The following is a 24786-nucleotide window of genomic DNA, read 5'->3' as shown; positions in this document are numbered from 1 at the left end:
AAGTATCAGCATCATCCACATAGTAACTTGTCTTTGATTGAAGCTTTCCCAAGAATCCCAGCATGAATCCCAATGAAGTTCATATTTAAGTCAAATGACAGCTCCTTGCTCAGAATTCTGTGTTCTTTCTTAATCTGGTGTGCTAAACTCAGCTGTACTCTTCCCCCACCCTTTTGTGCTTGCATAAGCTTTCAGTTCTTTGCTGAGTTTTAATGCAAAGCTACGGGGTGTATGTAACTAGGAAGGTGGCAGCATGAGCAAAGAGACGAGCTGTGTGTGAGCAGACCTAGACGGGAGCTTGCAAATGTAGTGAGAGACCAGTCAAAATCTAACCTATATGTGAACTGCAGACCAGCTGTATTGTGCAGCATCATACCCTTTGAACTTCCCAACCAAATATTATTATTATTATTATTATTATTATTATTATTATTATTATTATTATTATTATCCCGCCCATCTGGCTGGGTTTCCCTAGTCACTCTGGGCGGCTCCCAACAGAAAAATAAAAACACAATAAAAGATCAAACATTAAAAACTTTCCTAAACAGGGCTGCTTTCAGATGTCTTCTGAAAGTCAGATAGTTGCTGATGGGAGGGCATTCCACAGGGTGGACACCACTACCAAGTAAGCCCTCTGCCTGGTTCCCTGTAACCTCACTTCTCACAGTGAGGGAACCGCCAGAAGGCCCTCAAGCGCTGGACCTCAGTGTCTGGGCTGGACAATGGGGGTGGAGATGCTCTTTCAGGTATACTGGGCCGAGGCCATTTAGGGCTTTAATGGTCAGCACCAACACTTTGAATTGTGCTAGGAAACGTACCGGGAACCAATGTAGGTCTTTCAGGACTGGTGTTATATGGTCTCGGCGGCCACTCCTAGCCACCAGTCTAGCTGCCGCATTCTGGATTAGTTGCAGTTTCCAGGTCACCTTCGAAGGTAGCCCCACGTAGAGCAGATTGCAGTAGTCCCAAGCGGGACATAACCAGCGCATGCACCACTCTGGCATGACAGTCTGCGGGCAGGTAGGGTCTCAGCCTGCGTACCAGATGGAGCTGGTAGACAGCTTCCCTGGACACAGAATTGACCTGCGCCTCCATGGACGGCTGTGAGTCCAAAATGGTGTCGTTGCATTGCATCTTGGAACTGCGGGTACTGGAGTTGCCACATGATCTCAGCACTAGAGCTCATCATCCTCCCAGCCTGCAACACGCTGCCATTGCTGGCGGTTTATGCTTCTTGACATGTGTGGGAGCAGCCAAAGGCTAGAGTATACCCCGAGATGGAAATGCAGTAAATAAACAAGTTCAAGGGCTGTGTAGGGTGAACCCGTTCCGCTCAAATCAGTGGCAACATTTTCATGGAATTTGAGATTTGGATTATCTGGAGACATCAGTAGTAGGATGGATGCTAGTGGAAAATACGACTATGTGGGGCATCCTCACGCCCAGGAAAGCCGTGTTGCTTCCTGTGAAATATTAGCAAGAAGCTTTGCTCTCCGTGTCCAAGTGCTGCTATATATTGTTTCATAACTGTGGATTATGTTTGAGGTAAAGGTCCAGAATACTCTGTACTTTTAGCATTGGTTAAGGCCCTGAAGGACAATCTGGGAAATACAGGCAGACACAGACACACATAATATTGAGGAATTTAGCATAGGAATGAAACGGGCTACGTATTATCTCCCTCCGCTGTGAAATAGGGAGCTGAAATAAACATGTCTTGATAAAGATTGCTTCCAGGATGAAGGAGTCCTTTTATCTTTAAAGGGGTGGCCAAAACTTGAGTGCAGCCATAGGAAACGTAAAGTTTTCTGCATTATTAAGAAAGGAGGTCTGGCGCTCTAGAGGACAGAGAGCTGCTGCAGTCCCCTCCCCTGAAAACTGTACTTTACTCAGCTGTTGGGCATTCACTTTCAAACCCCTGTTGGTTTAAAGTTTGAACAGAACCACAATCCCATTCATGGACGCCCAATCCCTTCAATAATTACGGAATCATTTCATAATAATGATCATCCTCATATTTTGGTGCTGTTTCCACGTGTCTCCCCCCCCCCCCCTGCAGCTGTGCAGTACTGAATAGATTGCAGGGTAAAATTGAAGCCTTGAATTGCAGCCAAGTGAATTGATCATGTCTGACAGCTTCGCGTTGTGAAGGCTTGCAGGCTGAATCGACATGACAGCCACCAGCAACTGCGGACATGGCATAGCTGGAGCTTGGATTGAAAGAGAGATTTTCAGTAATGAGGCCTATACTAATGAACTAAAGAGAAAATAAGCTGTAAATTGAGCTGCTCTGATTTTTTTTTTTAGCCAGAAAACATGTTTTTCATAAATACAAGGATGTTGAGGCCTAATTGCCTCCATGCTGCTTCTACATTTATGCCTACTGTCCACTTTCCACTGGAGGCAAATGGCGCTGGTGTTGCTTAATGCGACAATTTTGAGCTACCTATATAAACTCAGTACAAAGAACTGGAGATCTTGATCTCGACCAAGCAATGGAAAAACTGTGTTAAGTTCTATAACAAGTGTGTCTCTGGACCTCAAATTGAGACTCATACACGCAAAAATAATATTTAGAATGTACTGGACTCTATTATGCTGGTCATGGACAAATTTAACGATACTTGGAATTCATTTTTATAAATGCTGTATTAGGTTACGGTCTGGTTAACTGCAGTAACAACTTTTTTGTAATGTCTACAAGTTTTTTTGTTCGGTTTTGTTTTCTGTATGGGTGCTATTTCTTCTTCTTTGCATCTTATCTTACTCTGTGCACTTGTAATTATGTACTTTTTAATCTTTAAGTAAATAATATAAAATAAGAAACTCCCACCTGCTCCCACCAACATGGTAAATCATTGGGCATGATGGGAGCAATGCAGACTGGAGGGCCACAGGTTTCCCTCCCTTATTTTAATGTCCGCCAATATTTTAAGCTAAGACACAGTTTGTTTTAATGCCTGTGTGTCTGCCAACAGACCTTGGTTTGTCTGGAGCTCACCAAGTCAGGGCATGAAACTATAAGTTGATAACTAGTTTGCAATCACAGTTTTCTAAATGTGGTTAACTGTTACGAATCTTGCAAACTATTGTCAAGCAACAGTTTGGACCCCCTGCAGCACAAGGGCAGCTTCATGGAGACAGGTGTGAACTTAGGAACTTGAATCCTGGGCAGACGGAAAGCGAAAGTGGGCGAGCAATTCTGCAAACCATGGTGCGAGTTTTTAACCACAGTTAGCAGAAAGCACGGTTTTGCATTGTGTCTGAAAACCCAGCCACTCTTTTTTTTTTGCAGTGTTTTCGCCTACAAATAGCATTGTAATGTCTCATTTTGCCCCAAGGTGGAGCTGAGTTGCCCCAAAGAGATGGCATGGAAAGTCAACATGTACCGTGGATACCTGGCAATCTGCCATCCCGAGGAACAACAGCTCAACTACATAGAGCGTCTGGTTGAAATGGCCAGCGGCTTGGCTATCCGGGAATGGCGAAGACTTCCTCAGGTGGTTTCACACGTTCACACGCCCCTTCTTCAGGTGAGCCAGAGATTGCTGTGAGTTGTCAGACCCTTCTTTCCTGGGGGTGGGTGGGTATTGTTTTGCTGATTTGTTTTCCATTATAAGCTTGTTTTTTTATCCTGTATTTTATTCTGCGAACTGCCCTGAGATCTTACGATGGAAGTATATAAATCTAATAAATAAATTTAGGACCCTCCTAAGCATGGGACCCAGGTGGCGCTGTGGGTTAAATCACAGAGTCTAGGGCTTGCTGATCAGAAGGTTGGCGGTTCGAATCCCTGCAACGGGGTGAGCTCCCGTTGCTCGGTCCCGGCTCCTGCCCACCTAGTAGTTCGAAAGCACATCAAAGTGCAAGTAGATAAATAGGGACCGCTCCGGCGGGAAGGTAAACGGCGTTTCCGTGCGCTGCTCTGGTTTGCCAGAAGCAGCTTTGTCATGCTGGCCACGTGACCCGGAAGCTGTCTGTGGACAAACGCCGGCTCCCTCGGCCTATAGAGCGAGATGAGCGCCGCAACCCCAGAGTCGGACACGACTGGACCTGATGGTCAGGGGCCCCTTTACCCTTTTTAAGCATGGAGAACTTTTTTGCATTTGCTGCAAAATGTGCTTCTGAGAAAGCTGGTCTTTAATATCAACATGCAGGCTCTGTAACAGAAGTTTGTTCCTAGGTTTCCTGTAAGGAGCAAGGTTATACACATGCAAAGAGCAAGGTTATACACATGCATGCACACTCATCTTGATATGCCATGCCTCTCCCCCCCCCCCCCCATGGCACTCAGTGAACAAAAAAATATTGCATGACATGTTATTCTCTTTGTTTATTAGATCTGTTACCTGTCCTTTACTGTAAGGCCCCAGGGCGGGTTGCAGCAATATAATATACAATTATTAAACAATTGCAACCATAAAAGAAGCAAAGAAACAGTTCCATACATAAAACCATTTAAAATAACCTCACAAATGCAAACTAATTTCTATCTATATAAATAGTTCAAATAGAGATGTAGACTGGGATAATAACCTCCACTTAAAAGACTTTTTGGAAGAGGAAAGTATTAAATCAGTGCTGAAAAGGCAGTAGAGATGGAATATAATGGGAGGGGCTTCCAAAGGGTTGGTGCCCCCACACTAAAGACCCAGTTCCTATATCATATGGAAGACCCCCTCCTAATAAGATGGCATTTGGAAGAGTCCCCTCCTACAGAGAACAGTGATGGTTGATAGTTTACCACGATGAACACACCTAAGAGAGGCTCTTCTGCTCCTCCCACCATCCCTGGCATAGCAGTAGTTTCAAACCAGGGATCATTGTTTTGATTCCAACCAGGAATCAAACCTCGGCTACAAGTTTCTTGGTATGAAAACGAACTACGATAGCTGGTTCAGATGTAAAACTAAGCCGGGGATCATGGCTTGTTTCTTCTGCACATTGGCAGGGAGGAGATAAACAGAGCATGGTGTTTGGACAAGGCCATTGAAGACGGCGTACTTCAGCTGTAGCATTCTACTGAATATGACACCTGTACTTAAATACATGAAAAATGGTAACCTCTGGCACAGTTCCTTTGGCTGTTCTCTAGCCTGAGCACCATTTAAATGAATGGGAGGTGTTCTGTTTATTTCAATGGAATCTTGCCCAGCCAAACTCGCAAGAGAATTGTATTTATATTTCTTCCTTGCCTCCAATTAAGGATGTAATGTTCATTCACTCCTTCCTTATGTATGCTCTACAAATGTGTTTGAAGATGGCGAAATGTCAGACCCGGATTAGAAAACAAATTGGAGGTTGTCTATGCATCCTGGCACCCCTTTTGTGGCATTTTCTGCCTTTTTGTTTTAATGACTTGATGACAAACTTCAGCCTTTCCACATACTAAGATGAGAGCATGTCTGAAAGAGTTAAGATGAATAATAGGCAAAGTGCTGCATCGATCTCTTTCAGTAAGTAGGAGCTACCATTTCAGTTTGCCACATGCACACAGTTGTAAGAATTAATAGTGATAAATACATTCCCCACACTTCCATGTGCATTGCGTGGCGTGTCGAAAACCTTCATATACATTCTCATTGTCAAATTGCTAAAATAGGCAGTGAATGACAAAGTTGCCAGCATGGCAATGAAGCTACTCAGCAGTAATTACTTTTTCCTGTATCAGATAGTGAGTGATTAAATACCTGCAAGAAAATTAAATTTGCATGATGAATGGGAGTAGGATGAAGGTTAAGCTATTGTGAGCGCTGAAATTCTGGTGATTGTGTGTGTGTGTGTATGCCTATGTGTTTGCAGGTACTGGTGGTGTTTCTCTCCTTAATTTATTTTGTTCCCAGAGATTTGTGTGTACGTGTAGACAGATTTTTTGGGTGGGGTGGGTGGGAGGCAGTTATCTTAGTTGATTAATAGCTAAGACAAGTGTTCATCTCTCAAGAAGCTGCTTTCTAAATGGTTACATCTCTACAAAGGATTTGAATTCCAGTAAAGCTTATAGGCCTGCCCAGAGCTTAACTAACTCTGTGCCGCTTTTTGGTGGCTGTCAAAAGTGCTGCTGCATTGCATTTGTCCTGTGTAAGGTGAGTACGTATTAGATTTGCAGAATGTGTTTGAAGGAAGGGCTGTTTGAAGTAAGCCAGAGTGGGGTGACCAGGGGTCGCCAACCCTTTTGGATCCATAGGTATATTTGAAAACTTGAGAGTGTGCTATGGGCAGCATCATAAGGGGTTGGTTCTCTTTCTCCCTCCCCAAATCACACAGAAAAAGTTTATGCACTCCTCTCCATCCTCTTTTCCAAGGCGTCTGCATAAGTCACATCCAGTAAATATGCATGATTTGCATTATTTCACACACACACACACACACACACACACCTCAAATAACCTCTAAATAAAACAAATTAAAGTTTACAGTGGCAGACTGAAAAATTAAAAAATATGTATCAGGTGCCTGCTAGCACCACAGAAACATTGATCCAAGGCAGCTGGAGGGTACCTAAGATACCTACCTGTATCTTAGGCTGTGCTATTTTACACATGCTGTTGCATCTAGTGCATCTATAAGCTCTCACCCATTTGCACTCCTGGTTTCCAGCAGTGCTGTAAGCTGAGTAGAGAGGAACAGTGCTCAGTCTAGAAGCCAGGAACCAGATTCTGAGTCCCTGTGATGGTCAGTTTAGCAGTACTAGATGGCCTTTGCAGTACTATTTCCTGGAGAAAATCAAATCATTTTATCAGCTTTTTTCCCTTAGCTATGAACAAAGCTTTCATAGACCCACCATTTTACTCTTCTCCAAAGCAATTCAGAGACATGTCACCAGCTGTATAATGCCATATGGCCAGTGAGTGGCACTTCAAAAACTGCGTGTTACATGCCGTTGGAGACAACAGCTGTTTGGTGTTGGTGTTGGGTTAGCAAGACCCCTGCCATGATCTTAAAGCAGCTATTCTGTCCCAGGGAATGTGTGTTGTTTTGCATTAATGATTATTCATGGCCCTGTTTGTTTCCTTAGCAGAGGGTGGATAATGAACCTTGATAATCTGATCAGCAGCATTAAACGAAATCAACCAACTATATTGTGACGTTGACTTTTAACATTATTCATTGTAATGTGCGAATGGTCTTCAATGGGCAAAACAAATCACTCAGCTGTCGGTGCTGCATGTGGTTAAGACAGTTCCCCCCCCTTTCCCCCTTCCTACTGAGGAACCAATGACACATGTGCTATAACTTTTACAATCTTCATCCTCCTAGGCAGCACAGCAAATAATTGAACTTCAGGAAGCAGCCCAAATAAACGCAGGGTTACAGCCGGCCAATCTTGGGAGGAATAACAGCCTGCATGACATGAAGACGGTTGTGAAAACTTGGAGGAACAGGTTGCCAATTGTGTCGGACGACTTGTCCCACTGGAGCAGCATTTTCATGTGGAGGCAACATCATTACCAAGGTAAAAACGCCCCAGTCCCATTATATCCTATTTCGGGGAAGATACCCTCCCCTTCCCACCCCTCGCATAAAAGGTATGAATTTTTGGCTTTCAAAAATACATAAGGAATTGTGATCTAATTCTTGGTTGGCAAGGTGATTATTTTATTCCGGCCTTCTAGAAAACTATTTTCTAAAACTGTTGTATCTGAGACCTGTTCCCGGGACAGAAATAAAATGCAAAAAATTGAGGGTGATTTTAAATTTCCATTTTCATAAGCAGGTCTGGGGAGAAAAATCCCCAGGCACCAAAACAGTTGATGCTGGTTGATTTAAACTTCAGGCTCTTTATAAGGCTGGGGCTTAGGTGCATGAAATGTTTTCCCACTCTGTTGATGAGGCACAATCATGTATATTTGACAATGTGCATCAATCTGGGCATTGAAGCATTCAGAGCCAAGGCTGGGCGGGCAGGTATTTTTATCCAGCTTTTTAATCAAAATATTTTCTGAGCAGCTTACCAATAGATCAAGTCGCATAGTACAATACAGACAACAACAAAACTCAGTAAAAACAACAAGACAAAGAAAGCAAGTGGAACTAGCATAGCACAGGCCAGCAACATAAGGAAAGCCTGGGTACAAAAAACGATAGTCACATGGTCACTGAAAGCTGATGGATTTGGTGCCAGCCACATTTCCACTGATGCAGGACATCTGAAAAAGTCATTTCCCTGGTGTTCACCTATTTAATTGCTGGTGGCTAGGAGCACCCAAAGAAGGGTCTAGAATAATTAAGATAATCTGACAAGTTTGCATGAGAAAAGACAGGCCCTTCAGATGCCCAATTCCCAAGCAGCATGAGGTTTTAGATGGTTAAAACCAGCACCTGGGATTGTGTTCAAAAGTTGCCCAGGATCAGTAACATAGCTGCTGTCTTAGGACCGGCTTAACTTTCTGAGTAGTGTTTAGATGTCTGACACCGGCTGAAGGAACGGAACACATTAGCCGCTCTTGCTGTGATACGAGTCACTTCAAGACATGAAGGATTGAGTCACTGGTGCTGGGAGAAAGCAACTGCTTGTGGAACTCATGCTGTGATATAGGTTTAGTGAGATGCGAGCAAGCCAAATCTCCCCCCAGGCTAACAAGTCCCACCCCCTCCTGTGATGTGACTGGGAGGGGGTGTTTGAAAGCTTCTGCTTTAGTTTAAACGAGCCCATGTCAGAAATTTCCAGCTGTGTGGAAGGGGAAGCATGCGAGCCTTGGAGGAGCCTGGGTTCATTCACGTCCTTCCAGGGATGTCCAAACTTTTTTCAAAGAGGGTCAGATTTGATGACGTGGACATGCGTGAGGGCCGACCAAAGTTATTGACTTTTTTAAGAATTGAAGTTGTTGAGCTTTTTTCAAGATTCCCCCCCCCCAGTAAATAAACCGACACAAGGGTCGAATTAAACCAACCAGCGGGCCGGATTAGGCCCCTGGGCCGGACTCTGGACATGCCTGTTCCTAGCCACAGTTTGCTTGATTTCTCAGTGAGCTGTAAGGTATTGAAGAGATGGCTTTGTGGACTGAAGCGATCCAGTGATTTGCACGCCGCCTTAAGGATACAAACGTAACGATGAATCAAAAATAAGCATGTGCAAATTCATTTAACGTAATTTAAAAAGATTTGCTCTCTCGTGTTTTCCTAGCCATCGTCGGTGCATATGAGAACAGCACTCAGCACGATCCTAGCTCCAATAATGCCATGCTGGGAGTCCACGCTTCAGCCTCCGCCATTATCCAGTATGGGAAGATCGCTCGGAAGCAAGGGCTGGTCAACGTGGCTCTGGACATCTTGAGTCGCATTCACACTATTCCAACGGTCCCAATTGTGGATTGCTTCCAGAAGATCCGACAGCAAGTCAAATGCTACCTCCAGCTGGCTGGAGTCATGGGCAAAAACGAGTGCATGCAGGTATAGCAACGGCACATGTTACTATGGGGCATCATAACGCAGTGGAATGTTGATGGTGTTAGGACTCTGGTTATGTAAGCAATGTTAAACGGGATCAAGGAGTTTAGTGTGTGTTCTGTTTTGGATGGGCTTCCCTTGAAATATTAGGTTGCCACTTGCAGGAGTGTGTGTGTGTGTGTGTGTGAGAGGGGGGTGGGGAGGAGGGAGGGAGAGAGAGAGTGAGATGCTATAGCAGGGGTAGTCAACCTTTTTATACCGCCCACTAATGCATCTTTCTTGATGGTAAAATTTCCTTACCGCCCACCAGTGCTCGATGGAAGGAGGATTCAGCTTGTGCCGTAGAACCCCCTACCGCCCACGTAGAATCCTGAAACGCCCACTAGTGGGCAGTAGGAACCAGGTTGACAACCCTTATGCTATAGGCCTAGTTAGCCATTGTGACACAGATTGCTTTCTACCAGTTTCGGCTGGATTGCCAGCTGTAAACACTTCTCATTGGATCATGATTTTTCTCCTTCCCCCCACCCAATGCCCACCCAATGCCTACATTTCCTTCCTGCTTGAGCCCCCTGCCCCTTGACAGTGCAAAATGGTAAAATATCAATGCACAAATTGCAACAGCGCTAGTATGGATATTATCGCCAGTTCTGGGTTCCTGGTTCAGAACAAGAAAAATGTGGACGGCATGACTCTTCGCCATTTGGAAGCTCATGAAATATCCTTTTAAAAGTTTCTATACTTCCTTTTCTTTCTTCTTCATGCGTTTCAATTTGCCCGTGATATATATTTTACAGTTCTTGCTGTGTAAAAAAATCTATTGAACAGGGCCTTGAGGTTATTGAATCAACAAATCTGAAGTATTTTACCAAGGAGATGACTGCAGAGTTCTACGCGCTGAAGGGAATGTTTTTGGCTCAGATTAACAAGTACGTATGACTGGGTTAGGTGTTGAGCACACATCTGGGAATGTATACGCCAGAACACTGTGATTCAGAGGCTAAGTAAAAAGCCGCAGTTGAAAAAGTCACAGCTTCAGTGTGGGTGGGAGTAATTACGCTCATTATCTGTACCCCACACTGCATGGAAGAAAGATTGACTGCAGCGGCCCACCTGTGTGCTGAGTTTCCCAATGGTGATATAATTATTTTTTAAGAGTAAGCAGGGGTGTTGATAGTGAGGGATCATTTTTCTTATTATTTGTTTTAGTTCATAAAATGTATACACCGTTTGATCATTAAAAAAAAAACCCTCAAAGCGGTGTACAAAAAGATAACAGTAAAGTCAAGAAAAATTAACAAACCTACTTTAAAACATAACAAAAGTTAAAATACCTAAAAGCAATAAAATCACCTCAACTTTCTAAGCATCTGGATAGCAGGTGTTTTTAAGCAAGGAGCTGAAAAGAGTACAGTGAAGGCTTCTGTTTGATCTCAATAGGCAGGGAGTTCCAAAGTGTACATTAAATGATTGAGCTCTTACCAATGCGGAACGTGTATTAAGTGGCCCGTGTAGCAGTGCCAGTTCCACCTATGGAAGCGGGCTCACGCGGGATGAGATGATCTAAAATAAATGGTAAATGCTAAAATAAATGGTAAATGGGGGTTCTCTGACCTCTCTCTTTGGCAGCCCCCACCAGGCCTGTAATCTGATAGAGATAGAAGAGATCGCAACTGGAAGTTAAAGTGAGGTAGTTACTTTTGAGAGAGGGGCTTAAGAGCATCCTTTTGCACTGGAAATCCCAGGACCTATCAACCTCTTTAAACCCATTCCAAACAATGTAATCCTAGATATAAGTTCAGTTCAAAGCAAGTCTCATTGAATTCAGTGCATCTTATTCCCATACTCCCCAAACCCCACATTTCTCTTAAGGTTTAGCACCAAATGGCCCACCCCGGACAGCGAAGGCAAAGAAAAGGGATAAAAACTCACTCAGAGACATGACCCTTCACGGGCCTTTTCACACTGCCTCTCTCTATTGGCAGTTGTTTCCCCAATGTCATTAACCAATGGCACTTGGCGTCACCACGGCAACCAGAGGAGAAGGACCCAGCTAGCGTCCATTATGTTCATTTCAACCTGAAGGGGGGAGGGCAAAGAGAGGGAAGGAGGGAGGGGGAAAGTGAAAGAGTCTCTGAAATTCCAGTATAAAACTGAAAGCCTGTAGAACATTGGTAAAGCTTGTGACAACGATTTAGTGGCCCATATACCGTGGTACCTCTACTTACGAATTTAATGCGTTCTGAACGCACATTCGTAAGCTAGAAAAATTTGTAAGTCAAATCCCATAGGAATGCATTGGGGGGGGGGGAATGCGCAAGTCGAAGCAACCCTATCTAAAAATTCGTAAGTAGAAAAAATCCTATCTAAACCGCATTCAAGATGGCGGACGGAGCTCCGTTCGTAAGTAGAGTCATTCGTAAGTAGAGGTACCACTGTAGTAGAGAGAGCTATAGAATACCAGTCTTCAGCTGGGGGATCGGGGCCCACAAGTGGCTCACAGTCTGCCCCAAGATGGGCCACACCAGTTGTACAACTCTTGCTTTTCAAAACTATTCCAAAGGGGGGAGAAGGAGAGGAGAGGTTTAGGGTACCTCTATCTACATCTGTTCGGCAGTAGTTTGAGTGCCAGCCGTTCCGCGCAAACAGATTTTCAGACTCCCTCCAGATTGAACTTGATGCACTGCGCCACTTCGCATGCTGAGAATGCAGGAGAAGCTGTTCGTTGGCACTCTGCTGTAGCCACTTCAGAGGCGGAAAATCAATGTGCTTTTGAAATGTATACCGCCTAGCTTCACAATCGCTTACGGCAGAAGGAATCACTGTCCTCTCTCCGGAGGAAATCTAGAGAGAATTTTAAATAGGGGAAAGGTAATTAATTTAGCAAGGAAGTGCAATGTGCTCCTTTTGAACAGCCGCAAGTGCGCCTTTAGAAGGTTTCTCCATCAAGACGGGCGGGCTGAATAATTTACACTGCTTATCTTGCCATCAAGGACTTTCAAGTGGCAACTTTACCTATCCTCTTGTCAAAAAATGTGGTTCCTGTACAGTGTCGGAACTTATGCTCCCAATTTCGTGTTTTTAAGCTATGTGCCAAAAATCGTTCTTTATTACCCTTTCCCAGCTATCGACTGAATTGGGACCCAAAGGTCACTTGTGCAGTCCCTCTCCTTCCCACTTGGCCTGCTAGGCAAAAGGAATAAAAGAGAGTCATCAGGGGTGTCAGTGATAGATAACCTGAGAGGCGAGGGAGAAAGGAAGTCTAAAGACAAATCCTGTTGTTAGCAGGAGAAAGCCGTAATAAGGCAAGCCATTTATCAGCCTTTTCCTTCAGTAATAAGTTGCCGCGCTGCACAGCCTAGGACACGAAAAGCTGTTAGCAAAAAAATAAAGTGGCTGAGTAATACCCTGGCTAATTAGCTGTTTAATAAGCTATTTGACAGATAAGGTTATTTTCCATTTGCCATGTTTTTCTCCTGGTTCCATCAATTTTTTTATTGCTGCAGGTTGTTACTCCAGGTTATGTGGTCCAAACTTAAGTAAAACTGAGAGCAGCTTCTGACACTTACGCTGATGCAAAGGAACAGGAAGTACTGATGCCTTGTGCTTCCTGTTTCTTTGCATTGTCATAATGTCTGAAATAGGTTTCTTGTGTCTTCCCCAGAAGGGAGCTGTGGATTTTTGCAGTTTCTCAGCGGGAGGGAGGAGTTGCAATAAATCAATGTTGGGCTTTAGGCTGAGGAATAGGAAGAATGAATTCATCCAGCAGACACATAATTTGGGTGGGGAATTTGCACTGGCTTCCTCTCGCCTCTAGGATATAGAGTACAGCTACTTCCTTTCCCCCCGATTATTATAAAGCAGCCTTTGCCAACCTGGTGCCCTACAGATGTTTGGACTATAACCGCCATACGCTGGCAGGGGCTGATGGCAGCTGTCATCCAAAACATCTGGTGGGGACCAGGTTGGTGAAACCTATTACAAAGCAACACAGGGATGTTTTTATTTTTAGTATGGGAAACTCCAGATTCTGCTGTTGCATTCCACCCTCCCTTTGTTGTTCATTGCGCTTGTTAAAGTTCAGCAAATATCCTGCCCTATCATGTTTTCCCCAGGTCTGAGGAAGCAAACAAAGCCTTCTCTGCAGCTGTGCAGATGCATGACGTTCTAGTGAAAGCTTGGGCAATGTGGGGAGACTACTTGGAAAATATATTTGTGAAGGAGCGTCAGCTGCATCTCGGGGTCTCGGCAATCACTTGCTACCTGCATGCCTGTCGCCATCAGAATGAGAGCAAGTCCAGGAAGTATTTGGCAAAGGTGAGGCCCTTTCCATCTGGCCTAGGGGGCGAGGCCCATGCATGCTATGTTAAATATGTATTCTGTAGTTGACCTCCTTTGTAATGTCTCATTTTGAAATCTTTAAGATAATATTTTAGTTTTCTGTTATGTTGCTTTGACTATATACTCTAGATTTGATTTGACTTCAGATTGTTCTATTTATGTTTTATTGATTTAATATGCTGTAAATGGGACACGGGTGGCGCTGTGGGCTAAACCACTGAGCCTAGGGCTTGCCGATCAGAAGGTGGGTGATTCGAATCCCCGTGACGGAGTGAGCTCCCATTGCTCGGTCCCAGCTCCTGCCAACCTAGCAGTTCAAAAGCACGTCAAAGTGCAAATAGATAAATAGGTACCACTACAGCGGGAAGGTAAATGGTGTTTCCGTGCACTGCTCTGGTTCGCCAGAAGCGGCTTTGTCATGCTGGCCACATGACCTGGAAGCTGTATGCCAGCTCCCTCGGCCAATAACGCGAGATGAGCGCCGAAACCCCAGAGTCGGTCACGACTGGACCTAATGGTCAGGGGTCCCTTTACCTTTACCTAAACTGCCTTGAGATTTTTCTTAAAAAGATAAAGCAGTATAGAAATTTAAAAAATAAAATAAATACCGTGAACGCGGGGGTGATTGTGTATGTGGGTTATAAGAGGAGCTCTGACGTTTCTGCCTGACATACAGATTATACCGTTGGGAATGGGCTGTTGTGACAAGGACGCTGATACGGCACATGATTCATGCGTTTTAAACACAGGCTCGGGGCTTCAGCAGATGTTGGTGAGCATAAGCATTAAACGGCAGACAGGTTGTCAGAGGAAGTCAACAAGCACACTAGCTGTGCGGACAGCGGCCTTTTGCATTCTAGCACAGTTCACCAGAGTTCAGGGAAACGAAAGATTGGGTGTTCTCTCGCCTTCTTCTTTTTTTCCCCATTTTGAGGACAGTCATCCTTGAAGATGGGTGTCCAACAGGCGTTGTCAGGTTTCCCTTTCCTTTCCCAATGCCATCTATCAGGGCAAAGAAATGGTCTCCACAACCAATTGGCAATTTGCCAGAGCTGACTCAGGTTAGGGGATGGAGAGGTGAAACTATCCGTAGCCATCAACTATCTGCTTTCAAGGAAAGCGGTGGAAATTCAATTGACTCAGATATTCTCCCCTGATACATAATGAACTACCCAGACGCTCCTGAGGCCACATTTTTGCCCTCCTCCATTACTTAAACGAGCAATGCAAAGAAATTGTTGTTGTTTACTCGTTTAGTCGTGTCCGACTCTTTGTGACCCCATGGACCAGAGCATGCCAGGCACTCCTGTCTTCCACTGCCTCCCGCAGTTTGGTCAAACTCATGTTTGTAGCTTCGAGAACACTGTCCAACCATCTCGTCCTCTGTCGTCCCCTTCTCCTAGTGCCCCCAATCTTTCCCAACATCAGGGTCTTTTCCAGGGAGTCTTCTCTTCTCATGAGGTGGCCAAAGATGTTTTGGAACTACAACTCCCATGATCCCTAGCTAACAGGGCCATTGGTCAGGGATCATGGGAGTTGTAGTTCCAAAATATCTGGAGAGCCAAGGTTGCCCATGCCTGGATTATAGCTTCTAGCACCTGAGCTTCAGTTGAACTTCTGTTTAATCCAAGAAGTTCTAAAATGGATTTCTCCCCTAATCTTTGACAAATGACTACTATTGTGCCCTGTATTTAAAAGAGAGAGAGAGAGAGAGAGATTTATTTGGGCAAGTTGCCAAGCTAATTCAAACGTGAGTTAGTAAATGGCTCTTGCAGTCTTTCAATACTGCTTTCGTTTTAAATGTAAAGTGTGCATAAACGTGACCTGCTGGTTATCTAATTTTTTTTTTAATGTACTGTTTTTACCAAACTAGATTTGCATTTGTGTATCAATGGACATTTTGGGGTAAACACATAACACTACACACTTTTAACTGTGAAGCAGAGCAGAGCTGATTTTAATCTTGCAGCTGTTGCACATTACATTTAATTCTGCCAGCTTACTTCTTACCAAATATTACTATTTAGGGGATTTGACTTCATATTTTGCTTCTTTTTTGCATTTGTTAGTCACCTGTTAACAATTCTCTATAGCTTACAAAAGTATCTTACAGATCTGACATTTATTGTCTCCAATATAGTTTGGAAGCTATCCCATTGTTTGTTTGTTTGTTATTTTTATAGCCAAAGGTGAATTTCCCTGCCAGCATTTGGCATAATAATCATGACCTCTTTAATCATAATAATCCTTTTTAGACCCGTTTTACATCTTTCTCACAATAGCATTCAAGTCATTCCAGTGAAGATAGTCATATCACACTTTGTATGATACCTGTTCAACAGTGGTTTCCTGTTGAATGGACGGGTCTTTCCCTTCATTTAGGACCTTGGAGACTGGCTTCTGAAATAAAGTTTTAAGTTATGGCAACTTAGAGGTATTGGATTGCTGAGATTTCTGCATTGCAGGGATGGGCTAGAGTAGACGACCCTTGGGGTGTTTTCCAACTCTACAATTCTATTATTGCATCTACTGTTAGTCCTACTCAGAGTAGACCCCTTGAAATTAATGGACATGACAAAGGTGGGGGGGGGTAAGGTAAAGGAACCCCTGACCATTAGGCCCAGTCATGATTGACTCTGGGGTTGTGGTGCTCATCTCGTGTTATTGGCCGAGGGAGCCAGTGTACAGCTTCCAGGTCATGTGGCCAGCATGACAAAGCCGCTTCTGGCGAACCAGAGCAGTGCACGGAAATGCTGTTTACCTTCCCGCTTGGAGCGGTACCTATTTATTTACTTGCACTTCGATGTGCTTTCGAACTGCTAGGTTGGCAGGAGCTGGGACCAAGCAACAGGAGCTCACCCCGTCGTGGGGATTCGAACCACCGAGCTTCTGATCGCCTTTGCCCAAACCCTCTTTCCACGCGGGGGATATTGAAATGTCGTCTACCCATTCTCCTATGAAAGGATTTCATTTTCATTTTCGCTCTTTTCTTTTAGGTCCTTTGGCTACTGAGCTTTGACGATGACAAGAACACGCTAGCAGATGCTGTTGACAAGTACTGCATTGGAGTCCCCCCTATCCAATGGCTGGCTTGGATTCCACAGCTGTTAACCTGTCTGGTTGGGTCAGAAGGGAAACTTCTGTTAAACCTTATTAGTCAGGTAGGGGAGTTTGCAATGATGCCCGATTCATTCATTGTTTCTCATACTTTAGAAGTATAAGCACATGTTTTTAAAGCCCCCCCCCCCTTGAAACTGTTACACTGTGTGTTTGTGTATTTTCATAATGTGGTGTTAAATGGGCTTAGTAAGGATAAAATGGCATTGGCTACCATGATTCCAGAAGGGACACATATCTGTGAAAGGAATCACTACTTCAACTGCAGTCTTTAAATAGTCACTTGCAGATGATGAACCACACCAAATAGTGCTGAAACCTCAGATCAAACGGCAGATAACATGTAAGATTATTTATTTATTTTATTTATTTAAAATATTTGTATATCACAGTGTCCTTAAAACAAATACTGAAGTGGTTTACAGCAATCATAAATATATACATACAGCATGTGCATAAAAAAATCACGAAAAAAAATCACGAAAAAATCTAAAATGGCAGATCACGAGCTGATTACAGGATAAAGTTTTTCCTTTTTATTCATGATGTCCCATTCTTTGGCAAAAGACTGAAAACTGTTTGCCCAGAATTGGCTTTGTTAATTTTAATGAATTAATTTATTGCGGACAGAATGCAGATGCATGCTTTAAATCACTGTTAATTGCACCAAGACTTATTGTTTAACTAGGTATTGGAAATGCATGGAAGGAAACTCTTTGATGAATTGGTATAACGAAGCTCTGGGAATTTTAAGAAACTCTCCAATAAATTTAGAACGGCACAAGATATAAAACAAAAGGACTGCTTTACGATTGAGCAGCCTTCCTTCATTATGTACGCAGGGAAGAATGACCGTAAAAGACTTCATATATGCATTTTTGGTTGCTTTGATTATTTTTTTATGCTATCCTTACTTTGCCAAACCTTTATTAGGCATTGCAGATATAGGCTACCATAAAACATCCATATATAAAAATTTAAAATATATGCAAATAAACAGCCATGTAAAAATACGTAATAATGGGGATTTTATTGGCATTTCTTCCCACTAAATAGTTCCACTCACCACTCTGAGAGATACCTTTGATTAAAAACTTAGCCACTCAGCTTCCAAACTATATTGCAGTTACTTCCGGGTTAATGCCACACAGACAGAATCTGATATTTTCATTGTGTTGTGATGTTAGACTACCCAAAAAAGGGGATAGCATGTGTTTGCGTAGCTGTTTGTACAATGGACAGTAAGAAGGAAGTATGTTTTACAGTGTTCGGCACGTTCCACATGTCAATCGTTTCTATGGATGTTTAAATATCTGCCCTTGGCAAAAGCTGAGGGGGAAACCTCTGGAATCTGTATATATTATGTGGACTGAATAGTTTTCAGATTTCAGATCCCGTTACATTTCCGAGCACAATTCAAAGTGTTGGTGCTGACCTTTAAAGCCCTAAACGGCATCGGCCCAGTATACCTGAAGGAGCGTCTCCACCCCCATCGTTCTGCCCGGACACTGAGGTCCAGCGCTGAGGGCCTTCTGGCGGTTCCCTCACTGCGAGAAGTGAGGTTACAGGGAACCAGGCAGAGGGCCTTCTCAGTGGTGGCACCTACCCTATGGAACGCCCTCCCATCAGATGTCAAGGCAATAGGCAGCTATCTTACTTTTAAAAGACATCTGAAGGCAGCCCTGTTTAGGGAAGTTTTTAATGTTTGATCTTTTATTGTGTTTTTATTTTTCTGTTGGGAGCCGCCCAGAGTGGCTGGGGAAACCCAGCCAGATGGGCGGGGTATAAATGTATGAATGTATGTATGTATGAATGAATATTAGGATGCAGACAATATTAGGATGCAGGGTGGGGAGTAAAATGTTCGTTTTCAATTTCTGTATTTATATTGCTTTGCAATATACTAATTCAAAAAGAAAGAAAGAAACCTGTTTGCCTTTGTGAGTCTGTGCTTTGAACCAATCCATGGTCATGATCTGGGCCACAAGCGGCTTGAGATTAGAAACTGGTCAACTTTGTTTACCTCCCACACTCAGAATATGCACCTTCCTGACTTAACTACGTTTCCTTACTTTAATGCTTCTCTGCTGCCCCCTTATTGCAGTAAATGTCAGCCTATCTCCGGACGTGGGCAATAACTCAAAATATCTTAAATACTTTAAACGGAAAACAAATGCATGCATACTTTAAAACCAGCTTTTTAAAGTATGTTCTGGGATAGCTCAGTTGGTAGAGCACAAGGCTCTTAATCTCAGGCTCTTGGTCTTGAGCCCCACATTGGGGAAAAGATTCCTGTATTGAAGGGGGTTGGACAAGATAACCTTCGTGGTCCCTTCCAAGTCTATGAGTCCATGATTCCTCAAACACCCACATAAATTAGTGGCATTGTCTGCCAATCAGCTGCGCTTACCGCACTGCCAGCAGGTTTGCTTCCAAGATTTTCTTAGAGAGCCTCAGCTTCCTTCCATGAAGGCACCTTTAAAATTGGCTCCTCTTTCTCTGCAGCTTCTGGCTGAAATCAGGGCTGGTGGTTGCCACTGACCCTCTAGAGCAGGCATAGGCAAACTCCAGATGTTTTGGGACTACAACTCCCATCATCCCTAGCTAACAGGACCGGTGGTCAGGGATGATGGGAATTGTAGTCCCAAAACATATGTAGGGCCGAGTTTGCCTATGCCTGCTCTGGAGCACTGTTGTAAATCCCCCCCCCCCCCGCTGCTCCTATGCAATGCGCTCTGTGGTCTTGGTGCTCTGGAGATTTCCTCCTGGCGTTCCATCTCCCAATGGAGTTCCACCCACCTCCCCCTTCAGAGGAGACAAAACACGGGACTCTTAACCTCGGGGTTGTGGGTTCGAGCCCCGCATTGAGCAGTGCAGGAGGTAGAGCTAGATGACCCTTGTGGTCCCTTCCAACTCTACAATTCTAATTTGTTCTTGCCTGCGACTCATGGTTAACAAGGAAAGAGCTTAACCAGGAGCCTGGTTTTGGACAATCACTAAGCCAAAGCTTCACTCATCACAGTGTAGGACAGGGGTCAGCAAAGGTTTTCAGCAGGGGGCCGGTCCACTGTCCCTCAGACGTTGTGGGGGGCCGGACTATATTTTTTTTGGAGGGATGAACAAATTCCTATGCCCCACAAATAACCCAGAGATGCATTTTAAATAAAAGGGCACATTCTACTCGTGTAAAGACACGCTGATTCCCGGACCGTCCGCGGGCCGGATTGAGAAGGCGATTGGGCCGCATCCGGCCCCCAGGCCTTAGGTTGCCTACCCTTGGTGTAGGAGTAACACATACACACACTGCAAAAAAGGAGGCGCAAAGTGTTTGGGAGCTCCTCTCACGAGTGCGGTCCTGCTCATTAGTGCAACCCCGGCAAGCTATAGTATGGCTTTCCATGCTGTGCAAATGGAGTCAAAGAGTGATTTGCTTTTGCAGACCGTAATCTCTGGTGCTGCTATAACAGCAATGGTGTTGGTATAGCACAAGCTAGGCTTTTATTTATCAGGAGTCTTTAAGTATGTGAAATACAGAAACGAAATGCTTGCCATGATCAGACTGTTCCAGCTGTCATTACTGTACATTTTACGCTGATCTCAAATGGGCCATTACAGGCGGGAGTTAATTCATTGCAAACGCTTTAAAGTGACATTTCAGTTCCTTTGGAAGCAGGTGTGGTATATTTTTTTGATAAAAAGGATGGAAAGAGGAACCTCCTGCCATAGCTTATCGTCTGCCTTGCCTCATAGAATCTGGTCAGATATATTGTTCCTATCATTTAATAGATACCAAGACGTATAGATTTAAAGGCAAAAATGGCACATTAATGTGTGTTCAGCGTTCCCCCCCCCCAGGAGGAGTCATGAAACCTCTGCCTTGGTGAAAGTGGTATCCCTTTACATTAAGTGGCTATTTTTCACCCAGTAGAGCAGCAATTTTGTGAGATAAGGTTACGCTCTAATGGGCCCAGCTAACACATCGTGCTGGGTTCATTGGGAATTGTGGTCTTATTTAAACACTAAATGCTGTCTTTCTGTGCCTCTCTCTCTCTTTATCTGCATCAGTAAGATCTTTTTAGTGCTCTGTATGCTATCTCATTATGCAGATGTCTGGCTTACAGAGTAATATGAGAGAATCCTTGTCAGCTTCCCTTTATAACCCTTTCGGAGCGGCTTTTATATCAGATTGGGTGATGCCTTTATCAGGATCTGATCCCTACATTTAGTTAGTTAGTTAGTTAGTTAGCTTTCTTACATGTCCTTTTCACCTTAAAGGTCCCAGGATGCGTTACAGCAATAAGACAATTTATAATTTATAACAATTTATAAAACAATTTATAAAACAGTTGAGGTCTGTAGACCAAGAAAAGATAAAAAGCAGCTGTGTATATAAAGCAACTAAGATGGTTCCATATATGAAAATGCAAACATTTTGAAACAAGTCCACATATAGAAACCATTTCAAATAGTTCCAGTAAAGATGCAGCCTGGGATAAAGATCTCCCCTCAAGAGGATGGTTTGCATATAGACGAATAACTTCAACATATAATTAAGAACAAAAACAGAGAGAGAGAGAGAGAGAGAGAGAGAGAGAGAGAGAGAGAGAGAGAGAACAAAATGTCTAATTGTGCAGAGTGGACCAGCACACCAGGTGGGCAAGGCGGTAAGATATGCTATTGCTGGTTTTAAATAACTCTTGCAATGATATATAGGCCTTGGACACAATGGAGGATTATAAATTAGATGAACTTACAATATGCAGTTTAAAAGGTTACCCAAAGAACCCATGGAGGGGAGGAGGGGAGCCTTGAGATTCAGAAGAATCTTGTGTAGTCTTTATTATTTGTGAATATGAGTGTGAATGAATTTGTAAAAGCAAATAAAAGCTGTTAAAGAAGATATGCTATTGCTCCCCACCACGTTCAAGACTGGGGTTGAAATATTGCCCAGGCAGGGCCTTTATTTTTACTTTCACCTGCTATATATATCATTATTAAAAGAAATAATAATTTTGAGTAGTTATGGGTAGGCATCAATCAGTTGGCAGATCTGTTTGGATCACAGTATTTCTCATGAGGCCGTTGAGAATTCACATGTATTTATTTTTTTTAATGGCAAAACAGGTTGGGAGAGTATATCCCCAGGCAGTCTACTTTCCTATTCGGACCCTCTACTTGACACTGAAGATAGAACAGCGGGAGCGCTACAAAAGTGGTAAGCAGCAGGCATGTCATGATTTCCTTGGCCCTTTCTCAATTTGGGCAATTTGCCTCAACTTTGCTTCTAGAGTTGGCTGATAGGCAGTTTCTTTGTTCAACCTCCTTATTCTTACAAAACGTCTGTCAATAACCTGATAATAAAATGGACCCCAGTTAAGTCATAGGGTTTTTTTGGGGGGGGGTGTTAAACAAATACATACATACATACATACATATGTACTGATGATCAAGGGGTGCAGGTGGCGCTGTGGTCTAAACCACTGAGCCTCTTGGGCTTGCCGATCAGAAGGTCAGCGGTTCGAATCACTGTGACGAGGTGAGCTTCCGCTGCTCTGTCCCAGCTCCTGCCAACCTAGCAGTTCGAAAGCACGCCAGTGCAAGTAGATAAATAGGTGGGAAGGTAAATGGCGTTTACGTGCACTCTGGCTTCCGTCATGGTGTTCTGTTGAGCCATAAGTGGCTTAGTCATGCTGGTCACATGACCCAGAAAGTTGTTTGTGGACAAACGCCGGCTCCTTTGGCTTGAAAGCAAAATGAGCGCTGCAACCCCATAGTTGCCTTTGACTGGACTTAACCATCCAGGGGTCCTTTACCTTTACTGATGATCACTTGAATTCAATATTTTAATGTGTAATTGTATTGTGGATTGTTATTACTATACAAGGCTAGTATCTGAGGTCTGTAATCCCTCCTACCTCATTGTTAATTCATATCAGATCTCACAGATCCCAAATTCATTTTCCTTCCATTCAAAATGTCCTGGAGGTATAATAATAAAAGGCGCTCCAGATGCCTGTTTTTTTTTAATATATAAAAAATGTTGCACAAACATGACAGCAGTGGCTGTGTTAAATTCAAGTTTCAGTATACATTTTGGGGCCATCTACACCCCGGTATCTAAGGTGCAGTGTGTCAGGAGGCTACAATACTATAGAATAGTGGCTCCCAAATGGTGGTCCACATACCCAAGGAGTCTGTGTCACCCTTCACATAACAAAAACTACCATACAGATATCAACATTTTCAAAAGTAAGGGATACATGGCTTGGCTTTTGAAAAACGGGGGTCCGCAATACTTAGCTAATTGGGAACCACTGCTATAGAATAAGGTTACCAGACGTCCCCAGCTTTACAAATCAGTCCCCATATAAAATCAATTGAAGTTGAAAAGTGTCCCCGGATTCATTGAAAAAAAAATCTGGTAACCTTACTATAGAATGATTGACAAACGCACATCCCTACTGTAGGAGAGCATGTGGATTGTGCAGTGGCGTGAATTAGACTTAAAAACATTTCATAACTGACCCTTTAGGTCATTTCCATAACTCACCCTTTTGTATTGTAAACTGCCCTGTGGTCCTCAGATAAAATCCCTCAGATAAAATCCTGTATAGTAATAATAATAATAATATAGGAGCATGAAAATATCCTAGATGCATAACAGGGTTAAAACAAATTGCTTCTGAGTGTTAGAATCTGATAGAAGTGATCAGAAATGCGTAGCTTGTTTTTAAGTTTTAAGCTTTCTCCCCTTTTGCTAGACAGCATTTGGTTGCTGTTTAAAACAGATTATGATATTACAGTATTCTCTCTGGACAGTCTTTCTCGGAAATGACTGTTTCCTTGTGGCTAATGGTGACTTTGGAGCCCAGGCATGTTGTGGGATTTTATGAATGGAAAGGCTACTCTGAACGTCTATTCTAGAAATATGTTTTAGCAGTTCCTGGCACACCAAAACCAAGCAGTTGGAGGGGAAGAAAGTTGAGGACCATAAAGCTATTTCTGTTTGCCAGTGTGGGTCTTCTATGAAATATTTTCTTTTTGTCAGCTTTATTGAAGTGGAAACAGGAAGTATTTGTTTGCAGCAGAAATTCTTGTAAACGTTTTGTGTTAATAATGTGCCTGTCGACGTAGCGGGATTGCAATTTCTTTTCTAATTTACAGAGAAATTGCAACTTATTTTTAAGGTTCTGGGGTGCTTTGTAGTGCTAATGGTGTTTTCTGTGAATTTTTTCCATCCTCTGTAAGATTCTGGACAGCAGCAGCCAAGTTCAGTTGGAAACCAATCCCATTCGGCTTCGGACCCTGGGCCAATCAGAGCCACAGCTCCCATGTGGCGTTGCAGTCGAATTATGCACATGCAGAGGGAATTGCACCCCACACTCCTCTCCTCTCTGGAAGGGATTGTGGATCAGATGGTCTGGTTCAGAGAAAACTGGCACGAAGAGGTATGTTTTTTCCCATTTAGAACTGGAATTTAAAAACATGTACAGGGGTCTTCCCACTTATGTTCCCGGGAACTCCTTGAAAAACTGTTCAAAAAACAAGTAGCACTTACCAGACAGGTGGCTCTTAGTCTTCCTCATTGACGGAGGATGGTGCGCAAAGGCTCATGGGATTGCTAGCTGTTCTCCTGCTCTTTTGGGGCAATATTTGCTCTTTCTGCAGTTTAAAATCGATTTATGTAATAATTTCCCGGGTTCCATATCGGATTGGGTGCTAACGTGGTCACGTGCGAGCCAAACGCACGTAGGTGGGAAGAGGCCTGTATGTCACCATTCTGCTTCCCCCTGCTCCTGGTATTGAGATCGTTTCAAGCTTTTGCGCCTTGCACACTGATTCAAGGGAGCTTGCATTTCTTGGGACTGACTTGGTACTCCAGGCCTTTGGACACAGCCAAGGGGGCTTTTTGGGCAGAAGGCAGGGAGCCCAACAGTA

The 24786-nt window shown here is 43.5% G+C and overlaps 1 protein-coding gene across 3 annotated transcripts in view; it reads left to right on the top strand.

Annotated features, from left to right (window-relative positions):
* TRRAP (transformation/transcription domain associated protein) overlaps positions 1–24786 on the top strand; it is a 157927-nt gene that overhangs the window by 97671 nt on the left and 35470 nt on the right. For all 3 annotated transcript variants that reach the window (XM_035131728.3, XM_035131726.3, XM_088657252.1), the window contains 8 exons: positions 3345–3536; positions 7261–7456; positions 9128–9393; positions 10219–10319; positions 13506–13707; positions 16728–16892; positions 21973–22063; positions 24097–24296. In XM_035131728.3, the coding sequence (XP_034987619.2) occupies positions 3345–3536; positions 7261–7456; positions 9128–9393; positions 10219–10319; positions 13506–13707; positions 16728–16892; positions 21973–22063; positions 24097–24296 (1413 nt within the window). The remainder of the gene's footprint in view (positions 1–3344; positions 3537–7260; positions 7457–9127; positions 9394–10218; positions 10320–13505; positions 13708–16727; positions 16893–21972; positions 22064–24096; positions 24297–24786) is intronic.

This window comes from Zootoca vivipara, chromosome 13, assembly GCF_965207765.1.
Source record: "Zootoca vivipara chromosome 13, rZooViv2.hap1.1, whole genome shotgun sequence".
Taxonomy (NCBI): Eukaryota; Metazoa; Chordata; class Lepidosauria; order Squamata; family Lacertidae; genus Zootoca; species Zootoca vivipara.
This window is presented reverse-complemented; position numbering and strand designations above follow the sequence as displayed.